The sequence below is a fragment of the Camellia sinensis genome, chromosome 1 (assembly GCF_055761805.1).
Source record: "Camellia sinensis isolate YWXY chromosome 1, ASM5576180v1, whole genome shotgun sequence".
In the NCBI taxonomy this organism is placed as follows: Eukaryota; Viridiplantae; Streptophyta; class Magnoliopsida; order Ericales; family Theaceae; genus Camellia; species Camellia sinensis.
The window spans coordinates 237,462,221-237,485,144 of record NC_138961.1 but is presented as its reverse complement, the minus strand read 5'-3'; the positions used below and the strand labels follow the sequence as shown (position 1 = coordinate 237,485,144).

General features: G+C 38.6%; 2 protein-coding genes and 1 long non-coding RNA gene across 3 annotated transcripts; all 3 read right to left on the bottom strand.

Moving 5' to 3' along the window:
- Nucleotides 1-1,193: 1,193 nt before the first annotated feature.
- Nucleotides 1,194-3,717, bottom strand: LOC114256001 (ETO1-like protein 1). Its single transcript, XM_082899166.1, has 3 exons — nucleotides 3,428-3,717; nucleotides 2,130-2,439; nucleotides 1,194-1,578 (listed from the first exon to the last, which is right to left on the bottom strand). Exons 1-3 carry the CDS (start codon nucleotides 3,695-3,697, stop codon nucleotides 1,370-1,372), a joined length of 789 nt encoding a protein of 262 aa, XP_082755292.1. The 5' UTR covers nucleotides 3,698-3,717; the 3' UTR covers nucleotides 1,194-1,369.
- Nucleotides 3,718-5,269: 1,552 nt separating this feature from the next.
- LOC145790711 (uncharacterized) lies at nucleotides 5,270-7,001 on the bottom strand. The gene is made up of 5 exons (XR_014329702.1): nucleotides 6,879-7,001; nucleotides 6,724-6,796; nucleotides 6,247-6,352; nucleotides 5,516-5,613; nucleotides 5,270-5,417 (listed from the first exon to the last, which is right to left on the bottom strand). It is a non-coding gene; the product is annotated as an uncharacterized LOC145790711 (long non-coding RNA).
- A 10,593-nt stretch (nucleotides 7,002-17,594) lies between these two features.
- Nucleotides 17,595-19,591, bottom strand: LOC114262107 (Pentatricopeptide repeat (PPR) superfamily protein). Its single transcript, XM_028202459.2, has one exon. It carries the CDS (start codon nucleotides 19,491-19,493, stop codon nucleotides 17,847-17,849), a length of 1,647 nt encoding a protein of 548 aa, XP_028058260.2. The 5' UTR covers nucleotides 19,494-19,591; the 3' UTR covers nucleotides 17,595-17,846.
- Between the last annotated feature and the right edge of the window lie 3,333 nt (nucleotides 19,592-22,924).

Below are 22,924 nucleotides of genomic sequence, written 5' to 3'. Positions count from 1 at the left end.
AGTAGAAAGGCAGTAGGAAAGAATGGCGTAGGGAGGCCGTCTGTATGTAAGAGTGAAAGGCCGCCAAAATTCAAAATCTGACAAGAACGGCGGGTTGGCTTCTCGATGACCAATGGGAGCTCGCCACGTGTCCCCATTTATGGCTACGTCAGGATTGAAGCGACGGGATGAAGAAACGAAGAGCCAGCCGAGCTACTTTCGACGAAAAGGCTGTAAGCCGAGGAACATGACCGGGGAAGGATAGCAGATTAGCTCGGTGAAGGCTTGGCGACTTGACGACCGGAGAAATGTTATCTCGGTCGAAGTGAGTAATCCCAGTCACGCTTTCGCGGACGGGATTAAGGGGCAATTGAGAGGGCGATTTATGATCCGGTGTTGGGCCGAGGTATCGACCGAGCAAGTTGAGAGCCCAGCAGTGCATTGGGCCGAGATGATCGACTGTTCACCCAGAGATGGGCTACCAGAACTTGGGCCGGGCCGAGTTTGGACTGAGTGTATGCCGCCCCGGACCGTATGGAAGCTGCTCGGCCAGGAAGTGACCGGTCAGACCAGGATGCTCGGTCCGAGGATGGTCGAAACCAGACAGACCGAGAGACCGGCGCACGGAAAGGTGCAGTCAGCTGAGGTAGTTGATTGACCGGCGAGAGGGCCAACCAAAGGAGGAGCCCGGGCTAGGCTTTGCCGAGATGCCGCTTAGCCCGGTCCTTCATGTGTTTGTCCGGCTAGGCGCATGGGTTTGAAGCATGACATGGCCGAGGTAGAACAGCTCGGCTGCCGAGCTCCAGCCGTGAGGTCAAGCAGTTGAGGTTAGGTGGTGAATGGCATGGTTTATGCTGACAGATGGGATAGCAGAGCCACGTGTCAGGAGATGACTGGGAGTGGATATGGGGTTCAGAAGGTATAAAAGCATGCCTGCGCCCCCCATACGCAACACACGAACATATCTGTAAGGATTTCTTACATTCAAACACTCTCTCCTTTCTCTCTATTCCCTCTAAGGTGTGTGCTAACTTGACCGTCGGAGGGTTTTTCCGGCCACACACCGCCGGGTAGCTCATCGTTATTTGCTCGCAGGTGATCGGATATCGACGGAGCTCGGAAGAAAGGAATACGGGCACGCCGGAATATTTGCTCCCCGTACACCTCACATCTATAAGTTCAATCCAAGCAGTAGCTGATCCATTCCTAAATAAATTAACACTCACTCTACCGTAGTTTTAAGTGTTGATTCTTGATGAATCCATGCCACTTGGAAAAGTATGAAGGAAACAGTGGTGAGGACAGTCCATGATATTGATTACCAAAAAATTATAAAGAAGATAAACATGGACAGTCCATGATATTTTATTCTATTTTGTGTTTTGGGGGTTCATGGCTCTCGACTGCTGTGAAGTTCCAGCATCTCATGGCTTGGGTCAACAGAGACAACAACTCGATAGTCTCGCAAGGCACCCATAACATCACCGATATGCTCGTAAAATGCTGCCCTCAAGTGTAGCAGGTTGAGGTCCGCTTTGAATGCAATCCCTCTTGACAATTCCGCTATCGCTTTTTTTTCCTTGTGGTTGTCCATCAACACTAACCAAACCCAAAAACAAAAAAACACAATCCGGTTCAATACCAAATAACATGAAAACAACTTTACACGACAATAATGTTAAGAAAAATGTTTGGTAACTTGAATTTGTGTCGTCCAAATGGCTCGAATGTATCAAAACGACGTCGTTTTATCCCCAAAATGATGTTGTTTTAAAACGACATCGTTTTGAGACATTCGAGCTATTCGGGCTATGAAAATTCGGACTACCAAGCTTTGGCAAAGAAAAAGAAGAATCATTTTTTTTAAAATATTTGATCGCTCTCAAAAAGTGATGGATGTGATCTTCAAATCAAAGGGTCCAAAATTATTTAAAATACAACAAATAAAATTCATGACTTCTGATTCCAACCAAAATCATTTTCCTAGCAGAGAGAACACACACACACGCAAACACACATACACACACACACACACAAACATCAAAACCTACGGTGTTGAGGAACTAACAGGTACTTTTGAGCTTGCTTCATGGCAACATCAAATAGAAAGCCTTAAAATTTACTAAAGAAACTGTAGGAAAATGTCTAACCTGCAGCCCGATATCTGTAAGGATAGACGCGGAGGGGATCTAAATGAGTGACCATCTCTAGATCAGCCTTTGTGAGTTCACGTTCACTGTATTCTGACCTTTTCTCATGGGCAGACACATTGTTCCGAGCCTTCTCAATCAGTTTAGTCATTTCCTCATATGCAGCGGTTTTATTGTTTCTGAGAAAGTGGACCCGAGCAAGACCCTGGTGGGCTTGGGTGTGCCGGATTTTAAGGGCATCGATGTAGCAATCAGCTGCCAAGTCTAGTTTCCCACAGTCAACATAAACACTTCCAAGATTGTTCAGAGCCTGAAAATTTCAACAATCAGACAAGGATTAGCCAATATTAGAAATTTTGGTTTATTTATTTTTTATTTTTATTATTTTATGCTATGCTACAGGAACAGATTGAAGTGAAGAAAAAATCTCTAAATCAGCAATGTACTTGTTAGTTGATAATTGTGCAGCTTGGATTTTAGTCTTACTCAAGTTTAATCAATCCAGATATTTGTCAATAGTCAAAATCTATGTAGTTTGAATCTAAATTTGATGAGACTAGAATTATTTTTTTCTCAAATTTGCTTTGAACATGCTCAAAGTTGAAAATCTCCCATAATCCCCTCTTTCTAACAAATGATTACCTTTTTCACAGAACTTTTCTTGAAAGAATGTTACTTTGTTGCCTTGTTATGCTATTTTAGTGGATGAATCCTTTAGTTTTTTATCGTCGGCTAAATTCTGATTACCAGTTACCATATGACTTCCTCAAATCCTAGTCCTGTCACTCAACTCTTACTCTGTTATTCCATTCCATCTAATTACAGATTAAAATCTATTTTGTAGTGTCTTCATATATGTTTTGCCTTTCTCCCCCACATAACCGAGTTCTAGTTTCATTCCTGCTGTGATGTTTCCAATTAAAGCTCAGTGGAATTTTTTTTCAAATCTGTAGAAAACATTTTCCAATGTCTGGTTGATAGTGGTAGTGGTGAGGTTGGGGTTGCAGTTGTGGTGGAGGTGGTAGCAGCAGTAGTGTGGTGACATTGGTAAGACTGTAGTTTAGAAAACATTTCCCACCTTTCAACAGTGGAAAACATTTTTCCACTCAAAAGTTTGTTTTCTATTGACTTTCATTTTCTATCGTACAAATGCCAAAAAATATGGAAAAAGTTTTCCAAAAAATACTCTCCATCCAAACAAACGGAGCGTAACTACTATTCTAGATGACTATTCCATAATGATTAATTGTATTGCAAGTTGCAGCCTCAATGAAATATAGGGTAAGAGAAAACCATACCTGACCCTTTCGAAGCCGATCTGAGGGGCACTTCAAGGCATCTTGAAGAAGTGATATGACAGTAGAAGAACAAGATGAATCATGGCTAGAATCTGCCAATGCATAGGCTTTCAAAAAGAAGGCCTCAAAAGATCTCATAAGACTTATAGAGTCCTCTGCTTTCCGTAGCCCTTCCTCACAATGACCCATATCATATAAGATCCATCCCTCATAAACTAGACGTTCATGTTCACTTGATGCGTGTTGGCGAGCCAACTGTAAACTTTGCATGGCTGCTTCTGGACAATTTAATCCGATCAAGAGTAATCATGAGATTAGTTCCTTTAACAATATAAGTACTAAAGTGTATAAGTTCGAGGAAATTGATTCTTTATGGGATATTTGTCCTCCTTTTAGGCTTCGATTTCTCCTCCTTTTAAGGGGATTCTGCTTTTTATTTTCTTTAATAAAATTTCATTTGTTACCAATAAAGGAAAAAAATAAACAAACAATATATGTACTAGAGTAGTAGTATTTTCCTTCTGTTTATTGGACAAATCATAAAAAAATAGTCAATGTTCTCAATTGAAAAATCAAAGGAGAAATTAATATCAAATAAACAGGAACTTAGGATCAGATCAGGATAAATTTTTTTATTTATAGGAAACTATATTAGTGTTCTCTATTAGTTTCAAAACCTTTTACATGATATCTAAATTTACTTTGTGGGGACATGAGCCTAGAAACAAAAATCAAAATAGAAGGATTATCAGCTGCTAAAAATAACCCAGGATTCATCGTTTGCTTGAGAAAATTGTAAGTCAGGATTAATAAAGGCAACTTTAAATGAAGGCATTTCTTTCTCTTGTATTCATGGATTGAAATAAAGAAGTTGTCTATCGTACCGAAAGAGTCTATGTCTCCAATCTAAAATAAGGTTTAGTGATAGAGATGTGGATGAGATGTTTGGTGGAAAATATCCATTACTTGCAGCTACTGCATGTATATAGGGTTTTGCCAAGCAAGAAAACAGAAAAAAATAATAAAAGAAATACGGACAATTTACCCATTTGCAGTGATATAAAGGGATAAGCTCTTCTCCTCTGAATCCCCACCTTTGCACTACAGTAAAAAGAAAAGCAAAACATAAATAAACATTTATACTAGAAGAAAAAAGAATGATCCAATCCACTTTTCTTCTGTTTTAATAAACAAATATATAACACACCATGCTTAATGTACTTTTAACTAATTGGGCAAATTAAGTGGTAGTACTGCCCTGCTTTACAAAGATTGCTATCTTCTCCATTTTCCTCCTCAAAACCTTCATTTCTGCCAAGTCAATACCATTCTCTTCTAGGATCTCCCCATAAAGTTGAGAAACTAAAGCAATTCAAAACACCATACTCTCAATAACCCTTCAAACAAAAATATATACATAAAAACACAAAGAGACACATATATGTGGATTTAAATGGGAAAAACCTGGTGTGTGGATATTGGCATAAAAAATAGAGGAACACCTGTGATTTTTAAGAGAGAAAAGGTGAATCTTTGATACGGGTTTAGAAGGAAAAGTAGAGAACATGAATCTTTTGGTGTGGAAAAGGTACAACAATAAAAAAAATATACAGGTAACAACATTATCCAGAAAAGAGTACCTCAATAACTGATAACCGATGCTCTGTTTGAATTCTTGACCTAAACACATGTTAGCAACAGAATAATTAAACACAAGAAATAGTTGAATAAACCAATTTATGGAAAGTAGCAGAAGAACCCAAATGCGCAAACTACAGGGCCAGACAGATCATAAGCAAGGTAAGGAAGGAGGGCCAGACAAATCATAATATACTCACTTGCCAAGTTTTTGCCATTCCACTGCAAAGGATCTCCGGACATATGAAATAGAAGTCTTCATTATTCAAAGATCGCATAGTCATCATCGACAACCTTGGTAATTGACTTTTGGGGTTTAAGCAACCAATTCTTATGGGCCACGATCCTCTGCCTAATCCAGATCTCACTAAATGCCAGTATCTAATTCTAAAGCACCCCATATAAAAGCAATAAACATATTTATGGAAAAATTAAGGTGCAAGACCTCACCTTTGTTCCACATGAAATCAATACCTTCCTCTTCACTCACATCTGCAGGTGAAGGGATACATCCCAACTGAATCCAAGTATTAATTATAATCTCAAGCCTATCTTGACAACGAGAAATGGATAATAAGAAGCAATACTACAAAGCATTCTAAAGAGAATACAGACATTTCCTTCATCCCTAAAACAATGGAGCATTGTTGGAGAATATGTACTCCAACAGGGACTCATTTCCAAGAACATCACACAAAGGAGTTGGGGAATTTGTTTCTGTGGGTGGCTTGAAGCAAGCAATGGCACAGTAAAAATCATGTGGTTTGTTGCAGGCAATGGCACAGTAATTACTGATTATCTATTGAAACTGGTTTTGAATTTTGATAGCAAGACAACCAAAAAAAAAAAGGGTTGATTAATGAAGGAAAAAAAATCAAGAGAATGTAATGCATAAACAAGTTATCTAATGGAGGCATGATATCCAAACATTTTTAGGAATCTATCAATAAAACATTTTTTGAGCATTAGCTTGTCAGGCACAACTTACCTATGGGAGACTAAAGCCAAAAACTTGAGATAGTACATGAGGGGAACTCATCAAATAGGGAGCAAAATTTACATTCTTTAAAAACACAAAGTAGTCTCAATATGTGAGCAACACCTTTATTGAAGTTCTCATATACACACCCAATAATGTCAATAGAATGACTGTTAGTTTAGTACAAGCATAAAAGACCAACCTTAGTTAATGTCTGCAGATGAACATGCTTCAAACCTTGATAAACTCCAATGAGGTCGATTGCTGAGAAGATTGGGCACACAACAAAAGGCAAACTTGCTTGCAACCTTTCATATTAATGAAAAATTATCAGTTAGGGAGCCAAGTAAAGCATAAGTGCCATAATCACATCAGCAAATTGGATACATCACATCAGTTAAAAAGTTATAAATTTTTTATACCTTTCAATCACATATTCATGGGGAGCACAGGTTATATAAAATAGAAATTTTTAGCAAACTAATCAGTATTAAACATATTGCAATATAATGTAAACAGGGGAAAAGAATTCTACAATGTTGAATTGCAGCAGTAAGATGTACAATATGGTCAACTTAGCTATCACAAAAGGCTGGGACAATCATAGAATATGAATTTGATGAAGATTAATAGTGGCACTATGGAACTTATTTAAAATCTGAAGATGAAAAGTAAAAACCTTGGATTGTTTCTGAACAAAATGTTCAAGGCGCAAGCATAAGACCAAGGCTATCGAAGCACACTGTTTGAATCTGAAACCCAACCAAAGGTCATTTCAGTTATATAAATAAGATACAAAGCACAATACACTGCATATGATAGGAAATCTATAACCTGTGCGTTTGCAGAAACTTCACCAAGATTATCTGCTACTGCAAAACTTCGATGAACAACAATCTACAAATCCAAAAATGACAACATTTAGACTCCATGTAATAAGGTGAAAGCCAACTTTATGATTATCCAACAAATAAAATTCTGAACATCAGACTGCTCAGAATTAGAATTTATCTAGCGGGTAAATCAGCTGAAAACATTCATTTCATATCATTAACAACAAAAAATCCTTGAGGAATGACAGCAAGCCAAATCGGTCCACCTAGGGCGCCAGGACCGACCGATAACAAGGCCGATCATGACAGCGAGCCAAATCGGGACTGAGGAGAGTAAAACGTCAAGGAATGTCTCGGCGAGGCCTGGGCAGTGTAGAAAATAGATCAAATCGAAGAAGCTCTACTCCATTATCGATCGGTGTCTATACAGATACGTGTATCTACATGAGAGAATCGATAAATATACATATATGTATATGTATATACAAAGTGGAAGAGATAAGAAGATGAAGTGCTAAGCCATGGAAGCTTGCATAGATGGTGGTGGCGGTGGAGCTTTGAAATTGAGAGAGAAGTGAAATCAAAATCGCTCTGAGATGAAATCAAAGATGAATCTCTGAGAGAGAGATCTAGAGAGAGAATCGAAATCGGGGTGGCAGAGCAGACCGATCTGAATCGAAATCGCGGTGGCGGTGCAGATCGATCTAAAATCGGTGAATCTGTGAGATTTGAATCAGTGAATCTATGAAATCGGTGAATCGATGAATCTCGCTGCCTCGCCGGTGCAGATGGCGATGGAGGTAGAGCTTCGAAATTGGTGAATCTGTGAGATTTGAATGTGAGATTCAATGTTTAGAGAGGATTGAGAGAGAGGCAACGTGAGGATAAGGGTTTAGAGAGGATTGAGAGGTCTGAAGACCTAAGGGTTTACAAAGGCTTTATTATCAGATTCAAAATAGGCGCGTGTGACGTACCGCATTTGAAGGCGTTTTTAAACGCCTTTGATCATAAAACGGTGTGGTTTTAATTAAACAAATATGCGACGTTTTTAAAACGTCGTTAAATATTAATAAAAATGACGTTTAAGAAAACGCCGTTAAAAAAACGTCGCCAAAACCCTTATTTCTTGTAGTGAATGGGAAACACCTTGGTACCAGGAGATGGCAAGTTGGGGCCAAACTGGGAAGGTCCTTACAAAGTGGTTGGGTTAGCAGGCAAAGGGGCATACCACCTAGAAGACAAGGACGGCAAAGCAATCCCTAGGCCATGGAACACGGCCAATCTCAAGTTGTTTTATTTTTAGCCTTTTTTCTTTGAAACATGTAATTTCTTCTTTTTTCTCAATAAAACAACCAATTCTTTTTCAGCATGAGTTGTTCTTTGTAAAAGTCAGTTTTAGTAAAGATAGGAATATTGCAAATCTTTTGTTCTAAGTTAGCTGGGAAAAAACTAACTTAGAGGTTGGCTGGAATAAACCAACACCATTCCTAAGCCCAGGATATGGATCCAGGCTGTAGGACGTTTGGCCGGAATAACCAAACAATGTTCTAAGTTAGCTGGAAAAAACTAACTTAGAGGTTGGCTGAAATAAACCAACTCTTAGTACTTTTCAGCCGAAGTAAGGGTATGACTGAAGAGTGGTTGGCTGGAATAAACCAACTCTTAGTACTCTTCAACCGAAGTAAGGGTATGGCTGAAGAGTGGTTGGCTGGAATAAACCAGCTCTTAGTACTCTTCAGCCGAAGTAAGGGTATAGTTGAAGAGTGGTTGGCTGGAATAAACCAACTCTTAGTACTCTTCAGCCGAAGTAAGGGTATGGCTGAAGAGTGGTTGGCTGGAATAAACCAACTCTTAGTACTCTTCAACCGAAGCAAGGGTATGACTGAAGAGTGGTTGGCTGGAATAAACCAACTCTTAGTACTCTTCAGCCGAAGTAAGGGTATGGCTGAAGAGTGGTTGGCTGGAATAAACCAACTCTTAGTACTCTTCAGCCGAAGCATGGGAATGGCCAAAGAATGGTTGGCTGGAATAAAACCGACTCTGAGTACTCCTCAGCCAAAGTAATTATTTCGGCTAAGGAGTGGTTGGCTGATAAGCATAGTTCAACCATTTAAAACCGGAATAGCAGTTGGAACAATAGAAGACATTACAAGTGCAAGCACACATGAAAACCGGAATAAGAGTCTAACAAAATTTTCATTCATTGAAAATCAATTACAAAGAGGCATAGCCCGGTTACAAAGACAAAAGGTAACAAAAAAGAGAAAAAGTGCAAAATCAAGAAAAAAGATCTTCAATTTCGGCGTTAAAGGCAACGTCGGCATCAAATTGAAGACCGGTTTCAGGCGGAAGGACGTTTTCAGTCGCAAGAGTGGTTTCGGTCGGAACCACGGTTTCACCTGGTTGTTCAATAGTTAGATCTTCCACCGTGGGCTCCGACCGAACTACCTGATCTACATTCGCAACCGGAGTATCCTCAGGGGCAGAGTCTTCATCAGAGTCTGAGCCCTCAAGAAACTGCTGTTGCATGGCATTTGCATATTCCATGAGGGAGTTCGGTATGAAGTAGGCTGGAGGGTTGAAAACCTCGGTCTGAGGATCATGACCGAGCTTCTCAACGGCTCCCCTCCAGTCGCACTTAAAGAACAGCTCCTTGGCGGCCTCACACTGTTGGACATATATATCCTTTGCCTTCTTGTACCCTTTCTTTTCGGCCTCTTTTGCGTCCTCCTTCGCCTGGGTTATTTCGGCATCTTTCTTCCTTTCCAGCTTCACCAGCTCGCGTAGGTACTTGTCTTTCAGAGCAATGACAGCCTTCTGCTTTTCGGCTTCGGCCGAACTAACCAGTCCGGTCAGTCTGCCGACCTCATCTCGTAGTTCGGCCATTTCCTTTCTGGCATCCTCCAGCTCGGCCGCTTTTGCCTCAGCTTCTGCCGCTGCTTGCCTGGTTACTTTCCTAAGCTCCAACACTTTCCTATGAGTGATTTGGTTTTTCTGAATGGCCTGACAAAGCAAAAATTTCCCTTTAGCCGAAGTAGAAGTTGAAAAAAGAAAGTAGACAGAAAAACGACCGAAGTTGCTTACCAGAATCATGGATTTAGTCGTAGATTGGATGGCCTTCAGTTCGGTGTTTAACTGTTTGTGGTGGTGCTCCATGTCTTTGGGCAAACACACACTCTTGGCCAGATTTATGGCCAATAGGTGGTCTTTCTCAGCTACGACCGAGTCTGTATCTCGGATGTCTCGGTCGTTGAAAGTAAGTTTTGGGGCCCAGCTGCCGGTAGTTCGGTCAGAAGGTTCCGGTTGGGGGCTCGGTGGCAAGCTCGGTGGCAAGCTCGGTGGAAGTGCAGGTTCTGCTTCATCAACCAAAATTTGTTCGGTTTCAGCAGTCCAGGCGCGCTTGGTTCGGCGGGAAGAGAACGGCTGTTGAGAAGGGAGGGCCACAACAGCAGGTTGCGATTGGCTAGGTGGCGTTACTTCAGGCCTGGTTGTCTCGGTTAAAAGAGCCCTGACTCTGTTCCTTTTCGCCATCTCTTCTTCGGTTGTCAGTGGGACTAGTCTAATCTCGGGCAAGAATGGGTCCGGTTCTGGGGCGTCTTCAAGAAGGAAGTCAGTTACCCTGGCTTTCCGACGACCGTTGTATCGATAGGTCGGCTCGAATTGCAGCAACTTGGCCCAACTACGTTCAGGATACTGCAGTGCGGCTCGCAAAGCTGCAAGATTTGGATAACTGTACAAGGAATGAAGGTGAGCAGAATCTGCGAAAAAGAGACAACTGTTAGTTCGGTTGATAGACTAGCAAAACCGAAATAAAAAAATGCAAGGAACAAGACCGAAGTTAAATTACCGGGCTCCCCTTTTTTCCAGTTTATAGGTCGGCCAGGAATTTGAGCTTGAAAATCCTCAAAGTTCCCAGAGACCCAGAAAAAGTCGTCATCATTTACGTCTTTGTCCGGTGTATATTTAATTATCTTCTCTCGGCGGCGGCGTATCCTAAGTTAATAGACCCACCCATCTTCTTTTGAGCCGATGGAGTATTGATGGAAAATTTCGGCCAGGCCAAGATTTAGTCCGGCTTGGCGGTTTAGTTTGGCTATTTCCATGATGATGCGGTAGGAGTTGGTGGACAGTTGGGTAGGGCATAATCTGGTCTGCCTAAGAAATTCACAGATCAACGGTTGAACCGGAAACTGTAGTCCGGTTTCTATGATGGATAAAAGGGTGAAGGGGACGAAGCCTTCATTGTCCCAGGGAATGACGTCTTTTTCGGCCAGGACCAGATGGACGTCGTCAGGTATTTGGTAGTCTTTCCTGAATTCGGCTAGGCCGCCCGGAGTATTTACTAAATATCTATACTTCCCCATCTATCGTATAATTTAAGAATAAGTTATTTCGGTGCAAATATTGTGCTCAGTAGCTCGGTTGAGTGCACGCAGGAGTGCCTGGGCAACCTAAGTCTGCAAAGTAGAAAACACAGGGGTTAAGCACAGATCATTGGACCGTGCTACAAATTAAAAGCGAGGTAAAAAAGTCCTACTTCGGCTTTATGGACGGGTTCTATCTCGGTTCAGCAAAATGCTCGGTAGCTCGGTTTGAGCAAAGTTCTTAATTGATCAAATCTTGGAAGGCATCTCAGCATACTTGCTTTGGAAACGACTTTGTTAGGCCGGTTCGTCGTCTAGGGGCAGCTTTCTGAGTTCGGTCTAAAAAACTAAGAAAGCTGGCTTAGCCCCAAAGGCCTAAATCGGTTGAACTACGAGTTTTGTTACTTCGGTTGAGCCTCTAGGGGCAGCTTTCTGAGTTTGGCTTAGAAGCTAAGAAAGCTGGCTTAGCCCCAAAGGCCTAGCTCGGTGGAAGACCGAGGTTCCTAGTTTAATCTCTTCAAACTTCGTTCGGTGATCTTATTTCGGCTAAGGTGAATCGGAAGTCGGTTATTTTTTGAAGCTGCTGTTATTTCTACAAGTTTTAGTTCGGTTATTTTCTGTATTGATCTACCTATATAGCACAAAACAGTATCCTAGTTCGGTTGGGACAAGTTTTTGGATCAAAGACTAGTCTTCTACAGGATATTACATACACGCACGAGTTCAGTAAAGTTTTTCCAGTAAAATACAGAAGCAAAGCAGAAAATAGACTAATATGTTTCGCAAAAACATGGAAAGCAAAATACAAAAACAAACAAAGCAAGAAGGTTAGATTTGCCTACCAGAGTAAAAAGGAAGAAGCTAGAAGATGGAAGCAATGGCAGCAATGAAGGGCACGAACACAGCAAGCTCAAACTCAGGGCTCAGGAACAAGGGAGAGAAGAAATAAGGAATAAAGTAAATGATTCAAAAATGAAAGGGTTGTTTTGTGTAAAGGATGAAAGGCAAAAGGGCGGGACTGTTCAAAAATTTTGTGGTACGAGGGCGGCGTGACAGCTGCTCACATCCTATCAGAGCCTGCCACGTGTCATTGGAAAATGAAGCGTTACAGTCAGTGATTGAAGAGACGTTTTGACCGAACGCGTAGAGCCGGAGTAAAATAAGCTCGGCTGGAGAGGCTAAGTGATTTTTTAGTTCGGCTGGAAAAGCTTATAGACATTAGCCCGGCTGGTCACTAGGTAATCCCAATCATGCCGTGCAGATGGAATTAAGGGGCAATTGAGAGGGTAATTTTTGGTGAAAATTGGGCCGAGCTATGAAATGGACTTTATGGCCCCAAAGTACGAAGGACCGGGTAAAATGGGCCGAGAAGTTACTCCGGCCCATGAGAAATAAAGTTACTACGGTCAAAAGAGATGAAGGTACTTCGGCTCAGGAATTGTAAAGCTACTTCGGTTTGGACAAATTGAGTTAGTCCGGTCTCCGAGTTATTCCGGTCATGACGTATTCTGTATAGATCGGTCAAGGCCTTGCTACTCGGTCGCTCGATCCCAACATATCATGGTTCATACATGGGAGAACCGAGATACGGAGTAAAAGGAAGGGCCGAACTAAGGATAGTTCGGCCTACCTTGTGGCTTAGCTTAGCCAGTTTACTTCAGTTAAATGGTAGTTCGGCCGTAGTAAAAACCATCCCACTTGGTTTAAGCAGTGGGGGGGTGTAAAAAGATAAGCATTATCCTTTAGGAGTATGAATCCTAGGAGGATTCTGCATGGAGAAATAAAAGTCCTACTAGGATTGTGCCACTCGAAACCTATAAAAGCTCACAAGCATTACCTTGGAGGAGGTAACATAACACAACATACAATTTTGCTTCCTGAATACATTGAGCTTTGTCTATTTGTCAAGTTTGCTGACTTAGGCATCGGAGAGGTTTCCGGCACACACCCGCCGGCTAGCTCACGTTTGTGTTTTCAGGTGACCAAGCGACGTCGTACGGAGAAGCGTGGACTTAGTCAACAGGATTATACGAGGAGAATTATTTCTTCCCCGTACACCTACAATACGAAAATAAGTCATTTCGAGAAACAAAAATACTCATGCTAGGAAGATATTATTATGAAACATTTAACATAATTAAGTAACCTTGCATGTGCCATCGAGGGAGCTTCATAAAAAAATTGAACTTGAGCCACTTGATGCAGTTAATAGGCCTATTATAGAGGATGAAAGCTCCAACAAAAAATTTAGTTTTAAAGCCACAGTCCAACAATCTGTCTCGTTTACCAAACTTCCACCAAACAATGTGATTATAAAGTCAGTTATTTATTTTTCTTGAAAAATAAAACTATACGATATTCAAATACAAACATTAAACTGTTGAAGAAATGAAGATTCACTTTTTTTACCCGATCATAGGCCAAATAATGATCATGCCATCTTCTGAACCAGAAATAAGAAATGAATCATTGCTGGAAAATGTCAAGCAAGTCACTAATTTTTGATGTGCACACCAAGTCCTAACCAATCTCCCATTTGAAATCTACAAATTACCATGACACTCAATATTTGAAAATAATGACTACAAATAATATATACAAATTAAGCTAATGGCTCACAAAGACAACTATTCAGTAATTTTTTGTATTGTGATCAATTTAATGTAAAGTACTGATGAGATTAAAAAAAAATGATCTTTGCATGTGGGGCTACAAAAAGAGTTTATTAACCTCCCAAATTCAAGTGATTGTAACCAATGATCGCTATGGTAGATGAATTTTAAAAGTAATTACTAATAGCATTATTACTTTTGTCCAGTTAATCATATGCTATTCACAACGGGAAAGAGAATATTATTACAAACCAAAAATAGAGCAAAAATAAAGAATCCAGCTAATAGGTAATCAATGATAAAGAGCATTTTCTTTGTCAATACTTGGACTGAACTTTTTCATTAATATAATCATGACATTTAGTTAACCAGTTGTTTTAGACCGTCACATCATGTTTTGGAAGAGAAGAAAGAAGAAAATCAACCAGGACACGAAGGGGAAAAAACAACAAGAACATGAAACACTTGTTATCGATTTCAACACATTTTTCACAGTTGTCCCCATAATTTTTATAAATATCATTAAAACATCATTTTGGATATATTTTCTATTTAAACTGTCTGTTTTTAAAATACCCAAAAAGTATGGGATACTTGTAAACAGGAAATCATCTCAATTCACCCCCAATTAATCCAGACAGACACTAGAATTAGATATTCGACATGCACTGAGAAAATTTGTAAGCATTAACACAATATTCACATAATGAGAAGATGAAGTGACATATTTTCCCTCATTTATCACTAACATTTATATGATCCTAGCATTCCTTGTTTTGTATTGGCATTTGTAACCATGCAATATTACAAGTTGCATTTTCTCCAGATGCTATAAAATGAAAATAGAATAATCCATGTTCACACATGTTGAGTGGTTTTCCAATTAAGTGCATTTGATAATGAATAATCATCTACCACAGAAACCTGAACATGGCTCGTGCATTGTGTATCCTCCATATCTAGTTTCTATTTTTATCTTTTTTGTCTCTTGCTGTGAACTTTCATTGTTGGGTTGGTTACAATCTGAAGTTTGGTATGTTAGTGCAATTTGTTGCTGCTACAGTAATTTATCAACAAAATTCCCAAGGATTTGATAGGTGTTTAAGACTATTAAGTTTTACTACAAACAAATAAATTTCATTTAATGGCCTCTAATATTTAGAATAGTAGTATAAAACTTAAAAGCAATTATACTACTCTACTTCTAGTTGGTTTAATGGATTCATTATAATATTTTGTCAAAGAACACATTCATTACATAGTCTGAATTTTCATTCTATGTATTGTCCCTGTTCTCAAACTAAAATTATATATAGTTTAAAGGCCTATTTTTGGATGTATGTTTCCAAATTTTAAATAGAGTGATTGATTGCTATTGTATAAGATGCCTAACTTTTTTGTTTTCTTGACACATGTCAACACCTGACCCTGGTTTGTCCAAAGGGTCATGAGTTTAAACTTGCACTTGATAAAATTGCACAATGTAATAATAGCTCTGATATGCATGGTGGAGGGTTTTGTTAGTTAATATGGTAAAGAGAACAGATTGTGAAATTGTTTCTGATAAATTTGGTGACCATGTTCAATTGTGAAAAGCAGATTCAAACAGATTCAAACACTTGGTGACCATGTTCCAATTGTTTCTGATAAATTTGTCACTTGAGCATAGAATCAAACACTTGGTGGGCAAAAAATTTAACAATCCACATATCAAACAAACAATCATCTAAACCAATGATCCAAATTCAGAGTTTATCATCACTACCCATTTCAGAGTTTGTCCACACAATCCACATATCAAACACATTCAATACACAACAAAAACACACAGAGAAAGTTAAAAATCGAAATGGGTACTCACTAGAACAGCCTTATGGGCAGAGATGGGAATGGGGTTAGACGCGGGTTTACCGGAATTGTCATCGGAAGTGACTAAAACGATGTCGGAGAAGTAAGAAGTAGAGCGATTGTGGTAATCAATGAAGGGAGTCCAAAATATGAGGAAGGAGACTTTGGAGTTGAGCTCTTCGATCTTGGCTTGGAGTTGTTCTGGATCTTGGCTCCGAATTGGTGTTCATGAACTCATCATGGATCTCAGGTGACGGTGACCAAAAGGAGTAGGAATCGATGCTCTGGTTCCCGGCGACAGCGAGGGAAGGGAGAGGAGCACCGGAAAGATAGAGAGACGCTGAAGAGAGAGACAGACAGAGGCGCTAGTAAAATTTTAGAAACCAAATATATATATATATATATATATATATGTTACACCATTAGCGACTAAATTTTTTAGTCGCCAATTACTTTTATAAATCCCTCAAATTTAAATTAGAAATGTCTCCCTCCAATTTTTTATTTTTTGGCGACTAAACTAATTTTTGGTCGCTAAATATATGTTTTGGCGACTAAACTTTTGGTCGCCAAAGATATTTTTTTTTTTTTTTTTTTTTTAATTTTACATTTGGCGACTAAATATTTTAGTAGCCAATACCTAATATACGACGACTAAACTAATTTTTGGTCGCTAAAAATATGTTTTGGCGACTAAACTTTTGGTTGCCAAAGATAAAAAATAAATTTTTAATTTTACATTCGGCGACTAAATATTTTAGTAGCCAAAACTCAATATACGGTGACTAAAATTTTTTTGTCACCAATTCTAGTATTTTTAGTGACTAAATTATTTTTTAGTCGCCAATAATCAATATATCCCGACTAAAAAAATTTAGTAACTAAATATTATACTTTTGGCGACCAAAAAAAAGTTTTAGTCGCCAATTTCAAAACTTTTGATGACTAAATTTGTTTTAGTTGCCAATTTTAATCGCCAAAGGTGTATTTTATTGTAGTGTTATTATGATCATGATTGAGTAAAATTACGCATAGATCAATTTCTTTTTAAATTTTCATACCATTCATTACCCACACTAGTAGGTCAACGTTGATAAATGAGTAGTGCGAGAGAGCACCCAACATATAAATCCGCTAAGGGTAAGTGAGTCATTTTTTATTTCTAAACTAAAACAAGATTGGTGAACATTGTTTAATTCATAAGGTCTTCCGCCATGCCATTATTCGAGAGTATCATGTGAATAATACCAAATGATACTCTGGGATCACCCAATTATATAAATATATGTTGGTACAATTAATAACATTCTACTGTCCTAGTCACAAATTATGATCTAATTTATTTATTTATTTTATTTTATATATTTTTTTATGATCTAAATTATAAACATATACGGGTCATGTTACAATATATATAATTACAAAATATTTATACAAAATGATATTTCTCATTTATAGGAATTCTTTAAAAAAATAAATGGTCCATTTTCAAAATTATAATTATTGTTTATTTTTTAAATAAAATAAAATAATATAGTTATGATTATCAAATCAATATGATTTATTGTGTGGATGATCTACATATAAAAATGAATGATTCAGATTATTGAATATGGCGAATCCCACGAGAGCCAACAGCACCCTCCAATCCACCAAGCCCTCACCCTTTCTTTTTCATGTGTATCAAATTTATCATTTCCTTCACTACTTGTTTTTCATCTTTGAAGCTTTGAATAAGGTAGTTTTACCAAATTTCAACCCCTTCATGAGTGCTTTTGAATCAAAAAAAAAAGAAAAGAAGAAAGAACAAAGAACAAAGAAATACATAAATCTCAAATACCTAGGTAATTGGAATTTGTGGTTTTCATATCCATTCTCAAATCTAAATCCACATATCCAAAACGCAACTTTAATAAGTGAAATTCAATGTCTGAAGAAAAGATTACAATTTATTTGTGCAAGGAAATCTGATTAGTGGACAATGACATGAACAAAAAATCTCATGAAGAGAACCCATTCCTTATATGAAAAAAAGAAAAGAAAAAAGAAAAAAGAAAAAGTGCAAATGGCTTTCATATGTATAATGCTTACTTGTATTGATACAACACAAGCATATCATAAGAAGAACACACACTCAATGGCAGCTCAATGAGCGCTTTTGCTTTTCCTTGTATTTGATTCAGGTTTTAAATCTAGCAAGAAATGCAAGAGAGCTTTGTTGTCTGCTTCAATTAGACTACACCCAGGTTCTTTCCTCACTCCACTATCATCCATTAATTTCCTCACCTTTTCAACTCCATCCCATGCACCTTGTGAGGCATATATGTTAGATAGGAGTACATAATCCCCACTCTGGTCCTGTCTCATTTTGAGTAACCGTTCATTTGCACGCCTTCCCAACTCGACATTTCCATGAACCCTGCAAGCCCCCAGTAGAGTCCTCCAGACAATCGCATTGGGTTTGATCTCCATTGTGTCTATAAACTCAAATGCTTCCTTCAATTGCCCAGCACGCCCCAACATGTCCACCATGCATCCATAATGCTTTATGTTCGGCTCAATATTGTATTCATCTCTCATGATATTGAAATATTGACGGCCCTGCTTTACTTTCCCAGCATGACTACAAGCAACCAAGACTCCAACAAAAGTAATCTCATTCGGCCTGATTTTCATTGTTCTCATCTCCTTAAAAACACAAATGGATTCCTCAGAATGGCCATGGAAAGCTAGCCCTCCTATAATAGAGTTCCACGTGGACACATCCTTCTCCTTCATCCCTTGGAACACTTCAAGTGCTTTCTCAATGCTCCCACACTTTGCATACATGTCTATAAGTGCATTACCAAGTACAATGCTCAAGTCCCCTGAATACATCTCCTCCAAAATGGAGCAATGCATCTTCTCGCCAACATCTAGAGCTCCAGAATCAGCACAAGCAGACAAAAGGCTCAACATTGTGACCTCATCTGGCCGTTCTCCCACACGTCTCATCTCCTCAAACATCTCAATTGCCGGGAGATGTGCCCCACCAAGCACATAACCAGCAATCATCACATTCCAAGTTACCACATCCCGCTTAGGCACCACATCAAAAAGTTCTCTGGCACTCTCCATCTGCCCTCTCTTGGCATACGCTGTAATCATCACATTCCAAGAAACCAAATCTTTAACAGGCATTTCATCGAACAGCTTCCTTGCAACACCCAACTTGCCCCTCCTTGCATAGCCTGCAGTCAAAGCCGACCAAGCAACAACATCGGTCTTCGCTGAACCATGAAAGAGCTCACTCGCAATCCTTATCTCCCCACAATTAGCATGAAAATAAATAAGGGTATTTCTCGCAAAAGTATTACGTTCAAACCCAAATTTCACAACCTTGCCATGAATCGCAGAGCCAGAATTAACCCAAGAAAGCTTAGTACAGGCCTTGAGAAGGAAGGGAAACGTATAGTTATCGGGACGAACGTGCCGTTTTTCCATCTGGGAATAGATTGAAAGGGCCATTGATGGGTTGGGGCTCTGGGCAGAGCCTCTGATCATGGTGTTCCACATGAAGAGGTCTGGTTGGGTAATATGAGCGAACATTTGGTGGGCATAGTCTATGGCGGATGAGATTGCGATGGTAGAAGAGTAAATGAGTTCTCTGAGAGCAGAGGGGTTGGAATTGAAGCCATTGATGATCATTAAAGCGTGGATTTGTTTCAGTGATCGGAGGTTGGTGCAATTTCGCCATGGTTCCGACCGTTGGTGGCGGTTGGAGCTTTTGTCCGTTATTTTCTTTCTGATCATTACATCATCATCTCTTTAGTTATGCTCAGAGGAAACCATGGTATAGTGTCACACTTGATCAAGTTTCTACATTGGTCAATAATAGAAAAAAAAAATTTTTAAATTTTAAATTAAATATTAGTTTTACTCATGTATGGAACTTCAGAATATTTTTATGTATTTTCACACATTTTAATTCAAATTTTGCATATATTTATATATAAGAAATTTATCAAAAAGAAATGACAGTAACATCTTTATAATTAAATAAAAATTATAAATATTAATACGGTTAGAAAAATAGTACCAAATTATCGGGAAAATATAATTTTAAAATATGCAAACAATTTTGGGTAAAACCAAAACTGAAATAAATCGATATAATAACGTGATAAAACTATAAATAGATAAAACCTGATCGAGTCGAGTGTGTGACACTCTCTCCTTAAGACAGATTCGTCCTCCTACCGGTGTTTAGGATTCAATGGACGTCTATCTCCCATGATACAACGATCAATGTCTTGCACTAGCAGCACTACTATTGTAAGCCTAGCGAACTTTGCTGTGCATGAACTCTCTTTATAGGAAAATTAGACTCAGGAAATATGAAGAATAAATGTAAAGTGAAGAAGAATGGTAATTCACCATCCAAAATGAAGTGAGGGAGATGAAATATAAAGACTTATATGTAACTCTTCAGAAAGGTTGTGATCCTTCAAAATAACACACCCTTTCATCTCAAGAGACACAACCATTGGAGTAAATTTAAATTCAAATTTTTCAACAAATACAACTGTATTATAGTGTATACAACATATACACACTAACTTACTAACTAGTGTATGTAACTATTTTTTGGAATACTGAGAAAGTCATTTATGATTTGATAAAACTAGTGCAATTATTCCGTTGTAATCTAATTTATTCTCCCACTAACATTTTATTATTTGTCAAAATATATATATATACATATATATTATATTATGAGTGTTATTATTAGCATTCTATCAACTATTTTAGACCCCTTATTTTTTTAGTTTTATTTATTACAATAATAATCTCAGATGAAATTACTAAAAGCGACATCAATAATTTTAGAACACTCCATCTCACAATTAAGCCACACACCTACTACATCATCGGTTAGGGTTTATGAGAATATCCACCTCCTTCACCACTCATCCATCTTTTCCAAATCTCACTTTCAAAACTTACCCACCTTAAAAACCTTAAAAACCCTTTGACGGTAATATTTCGGTGGCAACGGTAACAACTATTTGATTATATACGTTTCTCCGACAATGACAATGAGTAGAAGTTTTTCCGGCAATCACAACTCAATGAGACGAGAGAAGTACAATAATAAAAGCTCAGAAGAGATTCATAACTTTGATGGTGTTCTTAGTTCATAGGAGATTGGCCTTGTAAGAGTAAGTTTCTTGCAAAAAATAGCAAAAATAATAAAAACAGTTCGTCATTTTTTTGGGACTGAACTCTTAAACGTATGACCTAATTTCGAGAACACAAGTCTGAACATTGTTTATTTATTTAGAAACAGGTTACCGAATATTTCTTATTTGTTTCGGAACAAATAATCGAAGCAGTAGCAAAAGAAGACAAACAAAGGCGGTCGGAACACCCTTGGGTTGGGGGTCGATTAGTGGGAGAAATCCTGTCCGGTTTTGCTCACATAGAAAACATATTAGTACAGTGAAGACATGGATGAATAACAGAAAATCAACCAAAGAAGTATGAAAGTGGATTGTGTTGTGTGTGTGAAAAGAGGTAATAGAAAAAAAAAAATTTAAAATAGATTGACAAACCTCATAATGAAGCTAAGAAAAAACTTCTTAATTACCACAAATTTTTTCCACTAGTTTGAGAGGTTCCACCGTCTATGGGTTTTGTTACGATTTTGGGAAAGAGGCTTTTTGGGGTATGGGGGCACATTTGAATGGATAGAATATTTTTATAAGGATAATTTTGATATTGATTGAGAAAAGAAAAGTGTACGAGCACGAAATAATTCTTCTCGTATGATCCTGTTGATCAAGTTTGTACTCCTCCAAATAACGTTGCTTTGCCACTTGAAAACACAAACGTGAGCTAACCGGTGGGTGTGTGCCGAAAACCCCTCCAATGACTAAGTCAGCAACTAGACAATAGACAATAAGCGCTGTGTATTCTAGAGTAAGAATTGGGATACCTGTCCATGGGTCTGGTCATGAGCATTTATAGACTTTTGGCACTCTCCCTATGAGAGTCCTCCTAGGAATCACACACCCTACTCACTACCAACCAAGTGAGATGGTTTTGCACAATCCTAGTAGGACTCTACTCTCCTTAGCAGAGTCCTCCTAGGAGTCATACTTCTACTCACTACCAACCAAGTGAGATGGTTTGCACAATCCCAGTAGGACTCTAACTCTCCTTAGCAGTGTCCTACTAGGAGTCTCATCACTGTAAGCCAAGTGAGATGGCTGCACCCTTTACCTCGGTTATACATTTCTTACCGAACTGCCTTATCTCGGTCCCCTGCCATTCGGACCATGTGATCGAAAGCCGATCTATCGAATGCCACCCTGCCGAGCCATACACAGCTCGGCCCTCGCCATTAATGTTACCTCGGTTTGCTACAGAACTTTCTTTACTTTGGCTGTCATCATTACCTCGGCTCTGTGCTCAACTAAGTAATGGAATAGAAGCATCGATCGAGCTATACCTAGCTCGATCATCTATCTTACCAAACACCTCGGCCAACTCTTGGGCCTTGTATTTAGGTAGCTCGGTCAACGTCCTTGCCCAGTTTAGTACTTAGATAAAAAGGGACCGAGTTACCCGTCGTCCATACTCCGGCCCTTATCTCGGCCCATTACGCGGCCCAGCTCCCAAAGAAGACTCTTGTTAGCTCGGCCCAATTTGTTTACAAATTACCCTCTCAAAAAGAAATTTTAAAAATTTTACAATTTATAAGTAAGAATCCAAAGAAATAAGAAATATAAAATAATTAATGAAATATTAATATAAAAAAAACTAATACCAAAATTATTCATCTTTCCAGGTCAACTTTCCAAATTTTTTTTCCAAAAATGCTAGAAGTCCCAAAAATTCTACTAAAAGTTTTACCAAATGTCTCACGTGGGTGTGAGACCCACATTGTGTGGTCTCACACCCATATAAGACATTTGATAAAACTTTTAATAAAATATTTAAGATCTCTAGCATTACTTTTTTTCTTCCCTAATAAAAAAACAAATAAAAAAGACACCATCTTATAGGTTAAACCGTTTATTAAAGGCCACACTCCCTATATTTTATACAATATTCAAATTAATCATAATATGCCGAGCATTTTTGTTTTGTGTTATTTATTCCAATTTTTTCCCCACGTGGTCATACGCAGTAAAGTCAAGTCAGTCTTATCAAGTTTGTAACACAGATTCTCTTCACAC

What these genes read in the sequence shown, in the direction of transcription:
- LOC114262107 (XM_028202459.2), bottom strand. Translation starts at nt 19,493, where the DNA reads ATGATCAGAAAGAAAATAACGGACAAAAGCTCCAACCGCCACCAACGG.
- LOC114256001 (XM_082899166.1), bottom strand. Translation starts at nt 3,697, where the DNA reads ATGCAAAGTTTACAGTTGGCTCGCCAACACGCATCAAGTGAACATGAA. An exon ending in ATCGGCTTCGAAAGGGTCAG is followed by an intron (nt 2,440 to 3,427) that starts GTATGGTTTTCT and finishes TGAAATTTTCAG; the next exon opens with GCTCTGAACAATCTTGGAAG. An exon ending in TTACAGATATCGGGCTGCAG is followed by an intron (nt 1,579 to 2,129) that starts GTTAGACATTTT and finishes GGGTTTGGTTAG; the next exon opens with TGTTGATGGACAACCACAAG.